Here is an 18,336-nt window from a genome sequence, read left to right as displayed (position 1 = left end):
TAACCACAGTGCTACGGGCGCCAAGCCGTGGGACTCGCTCTTTCAGGCTGGTCTCCAACTTGTGAGCTCAAGCAATCCACCCACCTTTGCCTCCCAGAGTGCTACGATTACAGGTGTGAGCCACCGAGCCCAGCCTTAAGTGCTACTTTTCAAATCCAATTCTGCAATGGATAACAATAAAAATTTATTTTAGATGTTATTTTTTAAGATAACTGTGTAGTTAATTCAGAAAATCTATTATAAATGTTCGTTGTACCACAGAAATCCTTTCCTTATTTCAGTGGCAACACACTTATTAAAGAGAAGCCAGTCTCATACTATCTTTCTGAAAAAGGTTGGCAAAAATTTATCTTACAAAGGGTCCCTAACTTAATGTGGTAGGAAGCCACATCAAACTGTAAAGAAAGGCTTAAGATTCACTGAGACACAAAGATTTGTAATTACCTATTTTATTAGGCCCTAAATACATTTACAGAATATTACATTATGGTGATTATGCCTAACATTCTCCTATCTCTCAGCTGCCTATGTACAAACACTGAGACCAGTGAACAGAGGGAGCGCAGAACAACAAATGGTCTCCCTGACTCCTGACTCAGAGTGACAGCCATCAATATCCAGGGAGCATCATACTGTAAATCAAGACCAGGAATTGTAAGTACTTGGATATGAAACAGAATCACACTTTCTACCTAAACTACATCATAACTGTCAGGGTTCCTATATAAAAGGTAGTTTACTCAGGCCCCATCACAAATCTAATGAATCAGATTATCTGAGTGGTAGCTCGGGAATGTCAATTTTTATATATTCTTCATATTTATAAACCACTACTGTACCAATGGCTCCAAGCTAATAAAACTGCAAAGTCAAGGTCATCACTAAGGCTCTTTGGGTTGTTTGTTTTTTAAGGGACAAAGTCTCACTATATTGCCCTGGGTAGAGTGCCGTGTTGTCACAGCTCACAGCAACCTCCAAATCCTGGGCTTAAGCTATTCTTTTGCCTCAGCCTCCTGAGTAGCTGGGACTACAGGTGCCTGCCACAACACCCAGCTATTCTTTTTTTTTGCAGTTTGGCCGGGGCCGTGTTTGAATCCACCACCCAAAGTATATGGGACCGGCACCCTACCCACTGAGCCACAGGCACCACCCAGGGTGAACTAATTTTTATATAGGAGTCTTCATGAGCAAAAATACAGAGATACTTCTAATGCAACTTCATTTATACAATTATTTCAAAATAGGATACAGAATAAAATCCTAATAAAACTGAATCATGTTCTTATTATTCCACAAAATCATTTTTCAATAAAATATTTTTTAAATCATTTATACTTATGAACTTCACATGATAATCTGGTTCTCAAGATACAAATTCAAAATAAACATATATATTAATTTTGAAATTAGTATCTATAAATAAAAACTAATGTTTAATGTCAAGATACTTTTCTAATACATAGTTATCCCTAAAATGTACTTAAGTATTATTTTCAAATGATTGGTTTTCTTTAGCACCCAGCTTAAGCTAGATGTGTCCAACGTAAGGAACTTACCTCCTCTTGCCTTCCCAAAAGAATTGTGTTGGTGAATAAAAAAAGCTTTACAATTTTTAATTGATACAGATGGCAAAAATACAGAATTTAAAAATCTTATAATCAAAGTATATTCCATAATATCCTCACAAAATTAAACAATTAACAAGTTAATTCTGCTGCATACATGGATAATTGCCCAAAAGACTAAAGGATCAATGAATAAGACTTAACAACACAGTCTCCAGGTGATAGCCCTGAAACTATTCTAATGTAATTGAAAAGTTCTGTTATTCTGTACTGAAACAACAGTAAGAGGTCTGAATTAGCTGAAACGGGTGAGGGAATGTTTTACAATAAGCTAATTATTGATTCAAGCGCTTATATCTATTTTATTCTGTGGCTTAAATGGAACAAGTAACACATTCAGTAGAAACTGCAAAGCAATCAGTCGTTAGCATCTTCTAGTCTTCCTTTTATACCTGTCAATCTAATGCATTTTAAACAGAAACAAATCTGCCATCAAGAAAGAAATATTACATTAGGCATTATTTTAATTAATATGTAGAACTACACAACTATTTGAACCAATGTAAGTTAATAATTTTCCCAAAGAAAACATCTGTATTCTAATTATTATTCAATGTATTAAATATTTTGACAATTTTAATATTTATTTTAATATGGCAATATTAAACTGACAAAATTAAATTTATTTTACTATTTAATATGATAATATTAAGTATTATGACAAATAGATTTCAAAAGTTTACATACTAATCTGTAGGTTTTGGTACAAAAAGACAATTTAAAATGCAAGCTTGAATTTTTAAAAAGTATCACGAGCTAGGCTTTATCACTAGTACTTACACCTGATCTAAGGTTTTTGTCTGCCAGCAGCACTACAGGCGCCTTCCAATGTTCCCTTTGGGAAGCCACCTAATGCAGCCAGTGCCTAGTCCGCTCTTCACAGCAATTCTGGAACGGCCATCAGAGCTGTCCTTGTAGGTGGTCTGACAATTAAGTTTGTGAACTCATCCTAGAACAAGTGCTACCTACCTCATTGCTGAAGATCACTACGGTCACCTCTAAAGTGCTCCCCTTGGCCATCTGGTGACTGTAGTGATCTTCAGCAATGAGGTAGGCAGCACTTGTTCTAGGATTAGTGTAAAACAAAGCAATTCATCTACTAAATGTTCTCATAAAGCCAGTTACCTAACTAAAATAGAAGCTAAGAACTTAATTGTCAGACCTCATACTACAACAGCTCTGATGGCCACTCCAGAAAAAAAGCTCCACAATTGTTTGGAAGGGTGGACTAGGCCCTGGCCTCGGAGCACAGCTTCCCCAGGGGAGTACCTCGAAGGTGACCGTGGTGATATTCAGTAATGAAGTGTGCAACTCTTTTTTCTAGGATGAATTTGAGAACCTAATTGTCCAACCTTGTGTTATTCTGAACATGGACTGTGCCTATATTTTTAAGGGCCTTACAAAGGTTTTCAGTGTCTCACTGGAGAGCATTTCATACACCAGATATCAATTATTTTAGAAAGGAATCTGGAAATTGTTAATAAATATCTATGATGAGAAAAAAGGTACAAATATCCAATTGGGCATTTCAAATGCATTAATAATTAATTTATTCATTTCAGAAAAAGTTGTTAGGGGCAGAAGAATCAACCGGTAATGTCCAACCATCAATTTTCACGGCATAGTTACTCTTCTACTGTAATTCTTTTTTTTTTTTCTGAGACAGAGCCTCAAGCTGTTGCCCTGGGTAGAGTGCTGTATAGCTCACAGCAACCTCCAACTCCTGGGCTCAAGTGATTCTCCTGCCTCCACCTCCAAAGTAGCTGGGATTACAGGCATTCGCCACAATGCCCAGCAGTTTTTTGGTTGCAGCCATCATTGTTGTTTCGCAGGCCCGGGCTGGATACGAACCCGCCAGCTCAGGTATATGTGGCTGGCGCCTTAGCCGCTTGAGCCACAGGCACTGAGCCTCTATTGAAATTCTTAAGGTTCTGGAAGAGGTCTTTTGCCAATGAGTATAGCAACCCTATTAAAATTTGATCAGATATACCTTACTGCATATGAACAAAAGAAGTACTAAAGATGAATAAATATCACAGGTGAATAAAACTTTGGGAGAAAAATCTTTCTAAACTACATATTATTTTATAATAACTATAAATTTTATTAAAGACATTTCAACTTTTTGAATCCTGTAACAATGACTACTGATTATTAAGAGAAATAATTTTCCATCTCCTTCCTTGCTGTCAATTTGCCCCTTCTGCTTTTGACATGTTTGCCCACAAAGCCCCTCTTTTTTTTTTTTTGTTTTTTGGAGACAGAGCCTCAAGCTGTCGCCCTGGGTAGAGTGCCGTGGCATCACAGCTCACAGCAACCTCCAACTCTTTAAGCAATTCTCTTGCCTCGGCCTCCCAAGTACCTGGGACTGCAGGTGCCCGCCACAAGCCGGGCTATTTTGGGGACTGGGAGGGTGGGGGGCTGGTTGTAGCTGTCACTGTTGTTTGGCAGGCCCAGGTTGGCTTCGAACACTCCAGCTCTGGTGTATGTGGCTGGCGCCTTAGCCGCTTGAGCAACAGGTGCCAAACCAACACAAAGCCCCTCCTAATTTGGTTTTTAAATTACCACTGAGATACCTGACAATTTAGATATAATTTTTAAACGCTAAAGGCCAAAAACATCTTAAGTCAGAGACCAGAACTTCTATAGTTAGTGAGGAAAGGGAAAGTACCATTTATTTATTGAATGTCTGGACTTAATAAATTATTTCATTTCATTCTCCTAACAGCCCTATGAGGTAGACATCATTATTCCCAGTTCATAAATGAGAAAGTAAGACTTAACTGAAATTACAACCCCATTTAAACAACATCTTCCAGCATCAGAATTCTCCGTTTAAACAACATTTTCCAGGATCAGAATTCTTATGTGCCAAATTAAGTGCACAGCCTTGCAACAGTGATTTCAGTTGCCTGGGGACCATGTGACGTGTTTTATCAAGTAGCTGGGGTTGCTCCAGCTCCAACCTCCTCATAAAATTCCTCTTGCACTTTCACTTGGAACTATCTTTTCATAATTAATACTGCGATGGAGTATGAATGTTCTTTGGCACATACATATGCACACGCACACAGATCTATGCACAAGTTACAGAGTTATACGACCTTGAAGTCTAAAAGTAAGTAGTTGGTAAAGGACCTGACACGTTAAACCCAATTATTTATGAAAATATATACACACAGGCATACTCACAAACCATTCTTGCCCATGCTAAACAAATAAAATTTGGGTTTTATTACAAATGATAGAGAGCTTAGAATAACGCTTTTTTTTTTTTTTTTTTTTGAGACAGAACCTCGAGCTGTCACCCTAGGTAGAGTGCTATGCCATCACAGCTCACAGCAACCTCCAACTCCTGGACTCAAGCGATTCTCCTGCCTCCACCTCCCAAGTAGCTGGGACCACAGGCACCCGCTATTTTTTGGTTGCAGCCATCATTGTTGTTTAGCGGGCCCAGGCTGGATTCGAACCCGCCAGCTCAGGTGTATGTGGCTAGTGCCTTAGCCGCTTGAGCCACAGGCGCTGAGCCAGAATAACACATTTTTATAACATACAAAATAATGAGACTACCCATTTCACATTGATTTCTTTTAAGTACTTTTTCCCTAAGGAGTTGAAAACACTGAATTAAGCAAACCCTTGTCAGAACGCATTAAATTAATACCTTTTGATTTAAAAATAATCCTTCAAATTATACTGATTTGGTTACTCTCTGTATCTCCCCTGCCATACCTCTGAAAGAAAAGATATGTTATTTCCTTTTTAAAAACCTTACTTTGGGGCTACGCAACATAAATTCTAGGAAAAATACCAAACAAAATAGTTGTGGTTTAAAAAACAAGTTTTTTTTAATAAGATTGGTTTACCTAAGTTAACAAACGTTTATTAAGGGCTCAGAAGTTTTGTTGTTTTTTTTTTATCTACATGTAATCATCAATTTTCATAATTATATAACCAGTATGTAAAATACAAATTTAAATCCCAACAACTATTCTTACATGAATTCAGGGCATTTATAAATTTTACATAAAATATATACCAGTTTAAAACAAAGCAATTCATCTATTAAATGTTCTCGTAAGGCCAGTTCTAACTAAAATAGAAACTAAGAAATATAAACTAGTGACTAATTAAGACCTTCTTTTTACATGCAAAGGGGAGAAGGGAAGTTTTGGCTCCTATTTTGCAACCCCCTTAAAATGCCCACAACCCTCTTCCAAAAAGGAACATTTCAAAATACTCATGGCGCAGCGTGGCATATACAGTAGGTAGTTTGAGGAAAGGCAATGATTCCAAGTAAAAACATTGAGATATCCAATTTAAAGTGAAAAATAATTTATTTAACTTTTGCTAGATCAGGACAACAAAGCAGCCCCTTTGTCACTATTCATTACAAGACATTAACATAATGTAGAAGCCCAAGTTTCCTTTCAGGCATTTTCAAAGGGCATCTCAGACTCACAATATTTTCTATTGAGTGTGCAAGAAAACAGAGCTGCAAAATGATTAGAAGGTAAGATAATAACATCTCCCTTTTATTTGAACATTAATTTTCCATTTTGGAGATATGAATTTAACATTCATAGATATGCAGTATTGAAGTGTTAGGATATCAGCACACTATCAGCCATCTTGAGTTTAATAGCTATTATCATAAGCAATTGATTTCTAAAGCATAGTTTGATAGTATGCGGTATATGTAAAAGAAGATGGCCTGAATTTTGCCCTCAAATGCACAAAAAGAATTTTCTATATACCACCTCAAAAACAGTCTTTGGCACTGCTGAATAATAATAGAGCTGTTATTTTACTGTGAAGCAAAATAAGCCTTCAAGTGTCCCTTACTTGATCTTAGAAGGTCAAATTCTCTGTCCAACAGTTCCTCCTCGGTTAACTTGGAGAAATTATCCTCTCCAAAAGGATTCCACCCTGACATGTCGGGTGGATTACTGATATTCTTCTGATTTGTAAAATTTGCAACAGCCTCTTTATCAGCAACTGGCCTATAGTAATAATTGAGAAAAGAAAAAAAATTAGAATGAATAAAAATTTACAATAGCCTAGTTCATAGAATACTTTATAAATGCTTAGAAAACAGATCATTTATTATGGTGGCAATGGCAGATAAGGACATGGGATGGAGAAAGAGAACACGTGGCATCTGGATTTTCTCCACAAGGTGTACACCAGCCCCATTATCACCTACACAAGGTATGCTGGTTGTGTACCGTCGGGCAAGTTCCTTAACCTCCCCCTACCTCAGCTTCCTCATCTACAAAAAAGGAGTAACAGTATCTACCTCATAGGGTGCAAAGGAAAGAAAATAGTATTTAGGAAGAAATGACCAGGTAATAAATATTAACTGTTATTATAACAATGAACAAGCTGTAAAATAAAAATCAGTTACCCTATCAAACAGTATCAGTTCAAAATTACTATTGAATACAATGTTCTGATTATGTTGAGACACCACAATAATTTTCCTTTTGACAAAGGTATTCGTATTCCCTTCATGCCCTAAGGCAGGTGTGCCATTTTTTATCTTATGTGTGATCACCAGCAAAAGATGAATTGCTAGGATCCTTATTCCAAGCCCTCTCAATATATGTGAGTCAAGAACAGAATGTTTAAACACTTAGTGAAGAAAGTAAACAAAAGATAAAGTAAAAGAAAATAAACATAGTAAATTACCAGTAAGTAGATAGACTTGCTTAGTAATAGAACTTAAGTATCTCAACCAAAAATACAATTCGGTTTAAAACCTATTCTGGAGATGAATCAGCTACCAAGGTCTAAATCTGCTTCCATGTAACAGAATCCCATCTCTAATTCCAAAACTATCTTCAACGACTTTCAGAGTCCTTCAGACACAGATCAGAGAAGGTAAAACCAGAAGAAGAGGCATTTCCCACCTTCTGTCACCGATACCTGTCTGAACCACCCCTTCTCTCATTCCTGAAATGAATTCATGGATTCTTCTTGGCAGACACTACTGGGTATCGCCTTAACAGGTGATAGGGTATCACCTTAACCTATAATTTAAAGAGGTATTAAAATATGTCTACAAGTTCTCTGACAGTCCTCCCTTCAAAGGGTGACCTCTGCTTTTGCTGCCCTTAACGTGGCTAGATCCAGTGGCTCAGTTCTAATAAATGAAATATGGCAGGAGTGCCAGCACGAGACTTCAAGATGGGCCGTAAAAGACATTTTCAGTTCCTCCTTTCTCTCTCTCGGACCACTCACTGTGGGAGAAACTAGAAGTAACGATTCCTTAAGGGTTCAGAACAATCTCTGCCTTGCCAAAGAGAAAACTCAGGTAGACTAGTGTAGAAATCTGCGGGAAGGGAAATGAGGCTTCCTCCCTGAAGCCGTGTGCGTCAGACATCTGGTAAACAGACCGCCCAGCACCAGCCAAGCCATGACAGGACCCCAGACATAACCATCCAGCCATGCCACTCCTAAACTCTGAACCAAAAGACAATGCGTAAGATAATAAAGGTTTATTTTTGTCTTAAACCACTAAGTTTGAGCTAATTTATTAAGTGGTAACACGTAACTTATAGAACAGGGCAATTATATCATAAGACAACGTATGCACAGAGGACGTTTAACTACCCTAGGAACATCACACAGTAATACTCTCCAATATTCAAAGCAGAGATAAATTAACACAATAGAAGAGTAAAAATTCTAGCAGAAGATTAGTAGAAAAGGAAAAAAAATCTTTCTTTTTTTTTTTTTTTGGAAAAAATCTTTCTAAAGCAAATAGTTAATGTACACAGCTATGATTTAACAATAAGAAAAAAAAATAGTGACTCCCTCTGACTAAGGAACTATTTGGTTTCCTTTTTTTTTTTTTTGTAGAGACAGAGTCTCACTTTTATGGCCCTCCGTAGAGTGTCATGGCATCACACAGCTCACAGCAACCTCCAACTCCTGGGCTTAAGCGATTCTCTTGCCTCAGCCTCCCGAGTAGCTGGGACTACAGGCGCCCGCCACAACGCCCGGCTATTTTTTGGTTGCAGTTCAGCCGGGGCCGGGTTTGAACCCACCACCCTCGGTATATGGGGCCGGTGCCTTACCGACTGAGCCATAGGCTATTTGGTTTCTTATCTTCTACTTAAATGGCCCTAATACGCTTAGGACACATTTAACCCCAGTTCTCATCTTCTACTGACTTACTCACAAGCAACAACATTCCCTAACAGGACTAACAAATGTTACAGAGCAGCGGTTCTCACCTGTGGGTCGCGATCCCTTTGTAACAATGAAAATACATCCCGCATATCAGATATTTACATTATGATTCATAACAGTAGCAAAGTGACAGTTATGAAGTAGCAACAAAAATAATTTTAGGGTTGGGGGTCACCAAAACATGAGGAACTGTATTAAAGGGTCACGGCATTGGGAGGCATTAGGAAGGTTGAGAACCACTGTTATAGAGGATATTATACCCAACATGGCATCTGACATCAAATAGGTGGAAGAACATTATGGAGTAGCACTGAAGCACCGGGTGTAACTGAAACAATGTTCCCAAAGGAAGTTTTGTGTTCCTAACCTTTAGTGGCCAGCTATAGAATTGTCTCTACCATGTCCCCAAACACACAACTTCACAGGACTGGAGTTAAACAACTCAGTATTTCCCAACCTGGGATATATAAGATAATTTTAATAAACTAATTTTTTAATTTTAATAGTCACACAAAAAATAGGACAAAATACTTGTATAACATATCACACCCACGATTTCCTGAATTGTATCACTACAGATGAGAATAAAGCAGTCAGGGCCGCAGTAGTTAACACAGGTTACAGGTATCAGCACCCCGCATGCCTGCATGTGCCTCAGGTCTTTGGCTATCCAGCTTTCTAGAACTCATCAGAAATTTATGCTATGGAACCCTACTATAAATTCTTTCACACAGGACTTTGAATCATTATCGCATCCTCATCAGTGACATAACTTTGTTTCCAGAAGTTGATAGTCTTTTAGAATACAAAGTATACATAACTATATATGCTATGTCAGACAAGACTATTTATCTTTCGTATTTTCCAACTAAATACACCACCTTTAATTGATAATTTTTGATGCTAGCCAGGTGTGGTGGCTCAGGCTAAGGCAGGAGGATTGTTGGTCAGGAGTTCAAGACTAGGCAGAGCAACATAGTGAGATCCTGTTTCTACAAAAAATAGAAAATTAGCTGGGTCTGGTGGCAGGTGCCTGTAGTCCCAGCTCTTCAGGAAGCTGAGGATCACTTGAACCTGTAGAGAGCTATGATGACACCATGTACTCTAATGTAGGCAAAAGAGCAAGACCCTATCTTTGAGAGGTTAAAAAAAAAAAAAAAAAAGGAAAGAAAAGACAAAGGAAATTGATGCTACTTAGCATCAAAAGTGAAAAAAAATTCATCCAATTACTACAACAGCCTCATCAGTATCATAAAATAACAATATCAATCAAACTATCCTTTTTTTTTGGAGACAGAGTCTCACTACGTCACACGTGGTAGAGTGCCATGGCGCCACAGCTCACAGCAACCTCAAGCTGTTGGGCTTAAGCGATTCTCTTGCCTCAGCCTCCCAAGTAGCTGGGACTACAGGTGCCCGCCACAACGCCTGGCTATTTTTTGGTTGTAGTTTGTTTGGCAGGCCCAGGCTGGATTCAAACCCACCAGCTCCAGTGTATGTGGCTGAGCTATAGGCGCCATGCCAGACTATCCTATTTTTAAGGCATTAATTACCACACTGACAAAAAAAAGAATTTCCCCTTGGGGCCTTGGTGTTTTATTAAGTCAAGATAGGTTAAGAGAAATATGAGTTTTATATATGTAAACTTCACCAGGCCCTGGACTCAAAACTCACATACATTAAACAAAACCCCCAAGTTTTACTTTTAAAAGCACTTCAGAAAATCAGTTCATTTATTTCTCCCTTCTCCCTCCCTGCCACCATCTCAATTTCTCTCTCCCTCCTTCTTCCCCCCCCAACACACATACACAGAGGCTAGGCGGTATTCTATAGCAAACTCCATACTTTAACCCTCTTCAGTATACAAGCATGCTTCTGTGCTGTTTCTTATGTTTAACTCCTACCCAAAAGTTATAGATACCTTTTCCCAGCTAATGTTTCAAATTCTGAAATCCTACTGTCTGAGAGCTTCTTTAAGGGTCTAGTAGCCAAAGTCTAACAGCTACCTTCCCGGAGGTATCTAAAACGATCAGGAGACACTCATAATGATTCCTTTTTTTAGAGACAGAGTCTCATTATGTTACCCTCGGTAGAGTGCTGTAGCGTCACAGCTCACAGCAACTTCAAACTCTTGGGCTTAAGCCTCAAATTCTCTTGCCTCAGCCTCCCAAGCAGTTGGGGGTGCCCGCCACAATGCCTGGCTATTTTTTTTGTTGTTGTAGTTGTCACTGTTGTTTAGCAGGCCCAGTTCAAACCTGCCAGCCTCAGTGCACGTAGCCGGCACCCTAACCACTGAGCAACAGGTGCCAAGCCCATAATGATTAATTATAAGGTGCTAAAGAACTTCCCGTTTTATATCTAAGTCTGAGAAAATTTGTATCAAAGTTCTCCAATTTACTTTAACACATTCAATATGAATTATCCATGAAAAATAACTGTACTAACCAATATATCTGAATAGCCAAACACACTACTTCCCAACTATATTATGGTAACAAAAATGTTTGCTCTGTTTATATTAAACCAAATTATCATTATGAATAAATACTCAAAGTAATCAAAAGTAATAACATAAATACAAAAAGTTAACTTTATAAGAATTTTAACCACTAAAGTAGATTATTAGAGTTTTATTTCTACTTTACCCCAAATCCCTTTACATACAAGCCAATAATTTCCTTAGCTCTAAATAATGCTAAATTCTGCTAAGCATTATCTGCAAATAGCAGTTAACAGAATTAACTGATGGAAATGGAAGGATGGGGACACACAGGGACCACAAGAGAGGACTGGGAGGAGAAAAAGAGCAGCCTACAGACAGACTCTAATCCGAGAGCCCCTTCATGATTCCATTCAACTACTACATCCATTTCCACAATACTTTCCTTTGCACTCACTGGAAAAATACTTGCCTACTGACACCATAGGAGGAGTCCATGATGGTTCCACCCTGAGCCGGAAGTGCCGAAGTGTAGGAAACTAAGACTGGTGAGAACTCCTGAGGGGAGGTGAGATATTCCGGCGAGGGCTGTTGCTGAGGCTGCTGATGCTGAGCTAGCAACTGCTGCTGCAAGAAAGCCTGCTGGTACTGCTGGATCTGAAGCGAGAAATGACATCATACCAGAACAGTGCTGCCGTCACCAAAGCACGGTCAGTATCACATCTACTGACTATCTATCTTCTCTCCTTTTCACACTGTGACAAAATCAGAAACCTGAAAAACAATTATCTGAAGGGGCAGCTTTACTACTAGAAAACTACGACAAGACGAAATAAACCTATTTAAGAAGTTGTGAAGCTAGGCTCACCTGTCAGATTCAAAAGTTCTCCTTTAAATATTTTAAGAAAGAGACAGAGTAGCTTAAAGTCACTAGTAGGGTAGTTGCTGTAAAAAAGGCCAAATCATTCTCTGAAGCAAATGCATTTTCCCTTTGGGTTTCATTTTTTTATCCTCAGTAGGTATTTGCAGAACAAAAGAGACATAGATTATGGATAAGAGGTCATTTCCCTCACGCTGTGAGATAAGAGAAGTATGTTAGTCAATCACAATGCACTACATTCAGGTGCTCTAGAGCTGGGCGATTTAAAGGTGCTTGAGAACAGTGACTGGCTCTGATGTGATGCATATCAGTCAGCTTACTTGAACTGATTATGAAGTATTAAATCCTGAATACTACTACTCATATGGTGCACTCCATACTATAACGTATACGTAGAGAAATCTCTAGAGAATTATCTAACACTCACCATTGTAGGATACTGTGATGTAGAAGATTGCGGCTGATACACAGACTGCATTAAAAACTGCTGCTGAAGCATCTGCTGCTGCTGCTGCTGCATTGCATGTTGGTACTACAAAGAAAAAAACAAATTAATCAGCATCATTTACGCCTTTTTGTGCCAGAGTCCTTTAAGTACTGATCTTAAAATGGCGATGTGGGAAATCAGTCCAAACACTAACATAAAATGACTATAATTTATACGAGTTTATTGGAATTAGTTTCAAAATTATCAACAAAATATAACAGAAATTGAACTAAAACCAATTTTAGCACAGAAGAAAAGCTCTACCTAAACACATCTACCACCTGTTCTAAAGCTGGGGAATGCACCTGAAGGGACTTCTGACCAGGACTCCTCACAGTAAATCCCCCTCTCCTCCACCTCCCCTTCACGGCCTCTCCTGATCATCCCACGGCACCAGGTACTGCCCTCCCCACAGAGTCTACACCCCAAAACCAGTTCAGTGAAACTAGAAGTGTGCAGGTTCTAATAAGGCAAAGGACAGAATAGAACTTAAGCTCATTTTTTTCTAACGTCCCTTCCGACTCTAAATGCTGCCCCTGGCCCTGTGCCAATGCAGGAAAAAAATACTCCTGAAAAGCTTAATATGACATTTCCAACAATGGCATTAACAGTCTGTGAACTCAGAATGGAACCTCAAGCAGATAATATTCATAGTATTTCTGAACACCTCAGGGATCCTCAAACACCCACAGGCCACTTGAGGTGGTGTGATTGTATTTGTTCCCATTTTGTTTTTTTACTTCAAAATAAGACATGTGCAGTGTCCATAGGAATTTGTTCAAAGTTTTTTTTTTTTTTAACTATACTCCGGCCCTCCAACAGTCTGAGGGACAGCGAACTGGCCCCCTGTTTAAAAAGTTTGAGGACCCCTGGTCTAGATGAATGCTCTTTTCTTCATAAAACCATGAAGTAACCTATGTAACAGACCGTTCTCCAGTCTCTCACTAAACACCAATGTACATACTCTTTAACAGTTAGGAAATCAGGGAAAATGTTTCCTTGAATCAGTTCCAGGTAGATGCTCGTGATACTAAAGGGGCCTCACTGCTGCTCACCTGCCGCGAGCAGGTCCTCCTGTGACACTTTCCTATCCACACTCACAAAGCAACTCACCTGCCATGAGCAGGTCCTCCTGTGACACTTTCCTATCCACACTCACAAAGCAACTCACCTGCCATGAGCAGGTCCTACTGTGACACTTCCCTATCCACACTCACGAAGCAACTCACCTGCCACGAGCAAGTCCTACTGTGACACTTCCCTATCCACAGTCCAGTAGCAGCTCACCTGCCGCGACCAGGTCCTACTGAGACACTTCCCTATCCAAAGTCCCGTAGCAGCCCACCAACCGCGAGCAGGTCCTCCTGTGACACTTCCCTATCCACAGTCCCGAAGCAGCTCACCTGCCCCGAGCAGGTCCTCCTGTGACACTTCCCTATTCACAGTCCCGAAGCTGCTCACCTGCCGCAAGCAGGTCCTCCTGTGACACTTCCCTATCCACAGTCCCGAAGCAGCTCACCTGCCCCGAGCAGGTCCTCCTGTGACACTTCCCTATCCACAGTCCCGAAGCTGCTCACCTGCCGCAAGCAGGTCCTCCCGTGACACTTCCCTATCCACAGTCCAGTAGCTGCTCACCTGCCGCGAGCAGGTCCTCCTGTGACACTTCCCTATCCACAGTGCCGAAGCAGCCCACCTGCTGCGAGCAGGTCCTCCTGTGACACTTCCCTATCCACAGTCCAGTAGCTGCTCACCTGCCGCAAGCAGGTCCTCCTGTGACACTTCCCTATCCACAGTCCAGTAGCTGCTCACCTGCCCCGAGCAGGTCCTCCTGTGACACTTTCCTATCCACAGTGCCGAAGCTGCTCACCTGCCGCGAGCAGGTCCTCCTGTGACACTTCCCTATCCACAGTGCCGAAGCTGCTCACCTGCCGCGAGCAGGTCCTCCTGTGACACTTCCCTATCCACAGTGCCGAAGCAGCTCACCTGCCGCGAGCAGGTCCTCCTGTGACACTTCCCTATCCACAGTCCCGAAGCAGCTCACCTGCTGCGAGCAGGTCCTCCTGTGACACTTCCCTATCCACAGTCCCGAAGCTGCTCACCTGCCGCGAGCAGGTCCTCCTGTGACACTTCCCTATCCACAGTCCAGTAGCTGCTCACCTGCCGCAAGCAGGTCCTCCTGTGACACTTCCCTATCCACAGTCCAGTAGCTGCTCACCTGCCCCGAGCAGGTCCTCCTGTGACACTTCCCTATCCACAGTGCCGAAGCAGCTCACCTGCTGCGAGCAGGTCCTCCTGTGACACTTCCCTATCCACAGTCCCGAAGCAGCTCACCTGCCCCGAGCAGGTCCTCCTGTGACACTTCCCTATCCACAGTCCCGAAGCTGCTCACCTGCCGCGAGCAGGTCCTCCTGTGACACTTCCCTATCCACAGTGCCGAAGCAGCTCACCTGCTGCGAGCAGGTCCTCCTGTGACACTTCCCTATCCACAGTCCAGTAGCTGCTCACCTGCCGCGAGCAGGTCCTCCTGTGACACTTCCCTATCCACAGTGCCGAAGCAGCCCACCTGCTGCGAGCAGGTCCTCCTGTGACACTTCCCTATCCACAGTCCAGTAGCTGCTCACCTGCCGCAAGCAGGTCCTCCTGTGACACTTCCCTATCCACAGTCCAGTAGCTGCTCACCTGCCGCGAGCAGGTCCTCCTGTGACACTTCCCTATCCACAGTGCCGAAGCAGCTCACCTGCTGCGAGCAGGTCCTCCTGTGACACTTCCCTATCCACAGTCCCGAAGCAGCTCACCTGCCCCGAGCAGGTCCTCCTGTGACACTTCCCTATCCACAGTCCAGTAGCTGCTCACCTGCCGCGAGCAGGTCCTCCTGTGACACTTCCCTATCCACAGTGCCAAAGCAGCTCACCTGCTGCGAGCAGGTCCTCCTGTGACACTTCCCTATCCATAGTCCCGAAGCAGCTCACCTGCTGCGAGCAGGTCCTACTGTGACACTTCCCTATCAACAGTCCCCTAGCAGCCCACCAGCCGCGAGCAGGTCCTCCTGTGACACTTCCCTATCCACAGTGCCGAAGTAGCTCACCTGCTGCGAGCAGGTCCTCCTGTGACACTTCCCTATCAACAGTCCCCTAGCAGCCCACCAGCCGCGAGCAGGTCCTCCTGTGACACTTCCCTATCCACAGTGCCGAAGCAGCTCACCTGCTGCGAGCAGGTCCTCCTGTGACACTTCCCTATCAACAGTCCCCTAGCAGCCCACCAGCCGCGAGCAGGTCCTCCTGTGACACTTCCCTGTCCACAGTCCCGAAGCAGCTCACCTGCCGCGAGCAGGTCCTCCTGTGACACTTCCCTATCCACAGTCCCGAAGCTGCTCACCTGCCGCTAGCAGGTCCTCCTGTGACACTTCCCTATCCACAGTCCCGAAGCAGCTCACCCGCCGCTAGCAGGTCCTCCTGTGACACTTCCCTATCCACAGTCCCGAAGCAGCTCACCTGCCGCTAGCAGGTCCTCCTGTGACACTTCCCTATCCACAACCCGAAGCAGCCCACCTGCCGCGAGCAGGTCCTCCTGTGACACTTCCCTGTCCACAGTCCCGTAGCAGCCCACCAGCCGCTAGCAGGTCCTACTGTGACACTTCCCTGTCCACAGTCCCGAAGCATCTCACCTGCCGCGAGCAGGTCCTCCTGTGACACTTCCCTGTCCATAGTCCCGAAGCTGCTCACCTGCCGCGAGCAGGTCCTCCTGTGACACTTCCCTATCCACAGTCCCAAAGCGTCTCACCTGCTGGGAGCAGGTCCTTCTGTGACACCTCCCTATCCACAGTCCCGAAGCTGCTCACCTGCTGCGAGCAGGTCCTACTGTGACACTTCCCTGTTCACAGTCCCAAAGTGTCTCACCTGCTGCAAGCAAGTCCTATTGTGACACTTCCCTATCCACAGTCCCGAAGCGTCTCACCTGCTGCAAGCAGGTCCTACTGTGACACTTCCCTATCCACAGTCCCGAAGGGCTCACCTGCTGCACGTAGGCATCTGGAAGTAGCTGCTGCTGCTGCGGGTGCTGCTGGGAGTGCAGCTGCTGTAGCCTCCAGTCCCCCTGCTGCAGCTGCTGCAGGACCCTGTGCTGCTGAGGCGGGCCTGGACCCAGGAGAACTTCAGGGCCATTTCCAGGTCTTAGTGCCCCTAAAATAGGTTTCCAAAACCTTATATAAATATATTAATGATTTCGATAAAGTGGCCAGATTTCAAAACACTGATTTGAATAAGCATTTAACTAAGGCATTTATATCCTTACTTTAATACAGAAAAACTTCCATGTGTATATAGTCTATGGGTATTATTTACTGCAATTTTAAGTACCCAGGAAACTTAGTTTTGTCCCCTATAATTCTGAACAAATGAACAACTCAGAAACACTCCATGTTTCATCTCTCAGTGGAGACACCAGCCATATCAGTTCATTCCACATTTCCCAAGTACATCATGTACTATTATGAGTATGTATTACTATCAATATGATTCTCAGTAGAAAATGCCATTTTCCTCCTACTGAAATTCTTCGTATTCCTGAAATTTAGCCTGAGATCTCTGTCCCTGTTCCTTCATCTAACACCTCCACTCAGGTTATTACACTTTAGTCTATCTTGTGCATATTAAGGGCTTATGTGGCTATTTCCTAACCAGGGACCCTGCAGGAAAGGGTCTGTTATCTATTACAGTCCCAAAGAATCTTTTATGTAACAGATGTTCAATAAATGCTCACTGAGGTGAACCTATTAACACTGCCTCCTAAATGGATATTTGTAAGCTCCATAAATTTTATGCTAAGCAAATTCTTAGTATTTGAAACTAACAAAAAAAGACACACAGGTCAAAAAAAAGGAGGGAAGGTAATACACTTGCACACTACATTTCCGTATTCCCTTCCAGTGACTTATCCTAGTCAAATGAAACTGTTCAATCTTAGAGAGAAAAAAATAAGTGGAGGGGGACAAGGGTTCTATTTCATCAATGTTAGTACATATCTTCAAACCTCCTCAGGCCGAAAATAGTTTTGTAACTATTTCTAAATCCTCTAATTATAAAAATATGCATGTTTGTTTTAATTATCCTTTGAAAATATTTACAAAATATAAAGTAGAAAATAAAAATCAGAATTTTACCAGATCTAACCACCATTAGCCTTTTAGGTATGTTTCTTTCCAATGGAAGAGTATTAAAATAACTACTCAAAAATCATTCCCTTTATACATTTAGCAAGAGCAATCCCTTAAATAACTTACGGGTTAAAAAGAAACCCAAGTCTAAAATTTTTTTTTTTAATTGTTAAAGAAATGACAATAGGAGTACAACATCAAAATCTGATGATAGACCAAATTTTTAACCTTAAATGTGTATATGAAAACTAAAAAGGTTGAAAAAAAGCTAAGTAATGAGGATAAACTCAAAGTAGAAGAAATAATAAAGGAAAAGAAATTAATCATTATTAATGAGACATTAAGATAAGAAACAATAATAATCAACAAAACCAAGTTCATAAGCTCACCCTAGAAGAAGGGCTGCGTACCTCACTGCTGACCAGCAACATGGTCACCAGATGGCAACGGGGTCCTCCCAAGATGACCATCGCGATATTTAGGAATGAGGTATGCAGCACTTTCTCTAGGATGAGTTCACAAACTTAATTGTGGGAACTCATATGATGACAGCTT

The 18,336-nt window shown here is 41.9% G+C and overlaps 1 protein-coding gene across 3 annotated transcripts in view; it reads right to left on the bottom strand.

Moving 5' to 3' along the window:
- BMP2K (BMP2 inducible kinase) overlaps positions 1-18,336 on the bottom strand; it is a 145,151-nt gene that overhangs the window by 35,844 nt on the left and 90,971 nt on the right. For all 3 annotated transcript variants that reach the window (XM_053591169.1, XM_053591255.1, XM_053591333.1), the window contains 4 exons: positions 16,641-16,807; positions 12,570-12,674; positions 11,735-11,919; positions 6,471-6,628 (listed from right to left, as the gene is read on the bottom strand). In XM_053591169.1, the coding sequence (XP_053447144.1) occupies positions 6,471-6,628; positions 11,735-11,919; positions 12,570-12,674; positions 16,641-16,807 (615 nt within the window). The remainder of the gene's footprint in view (positions 1-6,470; positions 6,629-11,734; positions 11,920-12,569; positions 12,675-16,640; positions 16,808-18,336) is intronic.

The sequence above is a fragment of the Nycticebus coucang genome, chromosome 1, assembly GCF_027406575.1.
Source record: "Nycticebus coucang isolate mNycCou1 chromosome 1, mNycCou1.pri, whole genome shotgun sequence".
NCBI lineage: Eukaryota > Metazoa > Chordata > Mammalia > Primates > Lorisidae > Nycticebus > Nycticebus coucang.
Note: the sequence above shows the minus strand (reverse complement) of the source record. Positions and strands in the feature narration are given on the sequence as shown.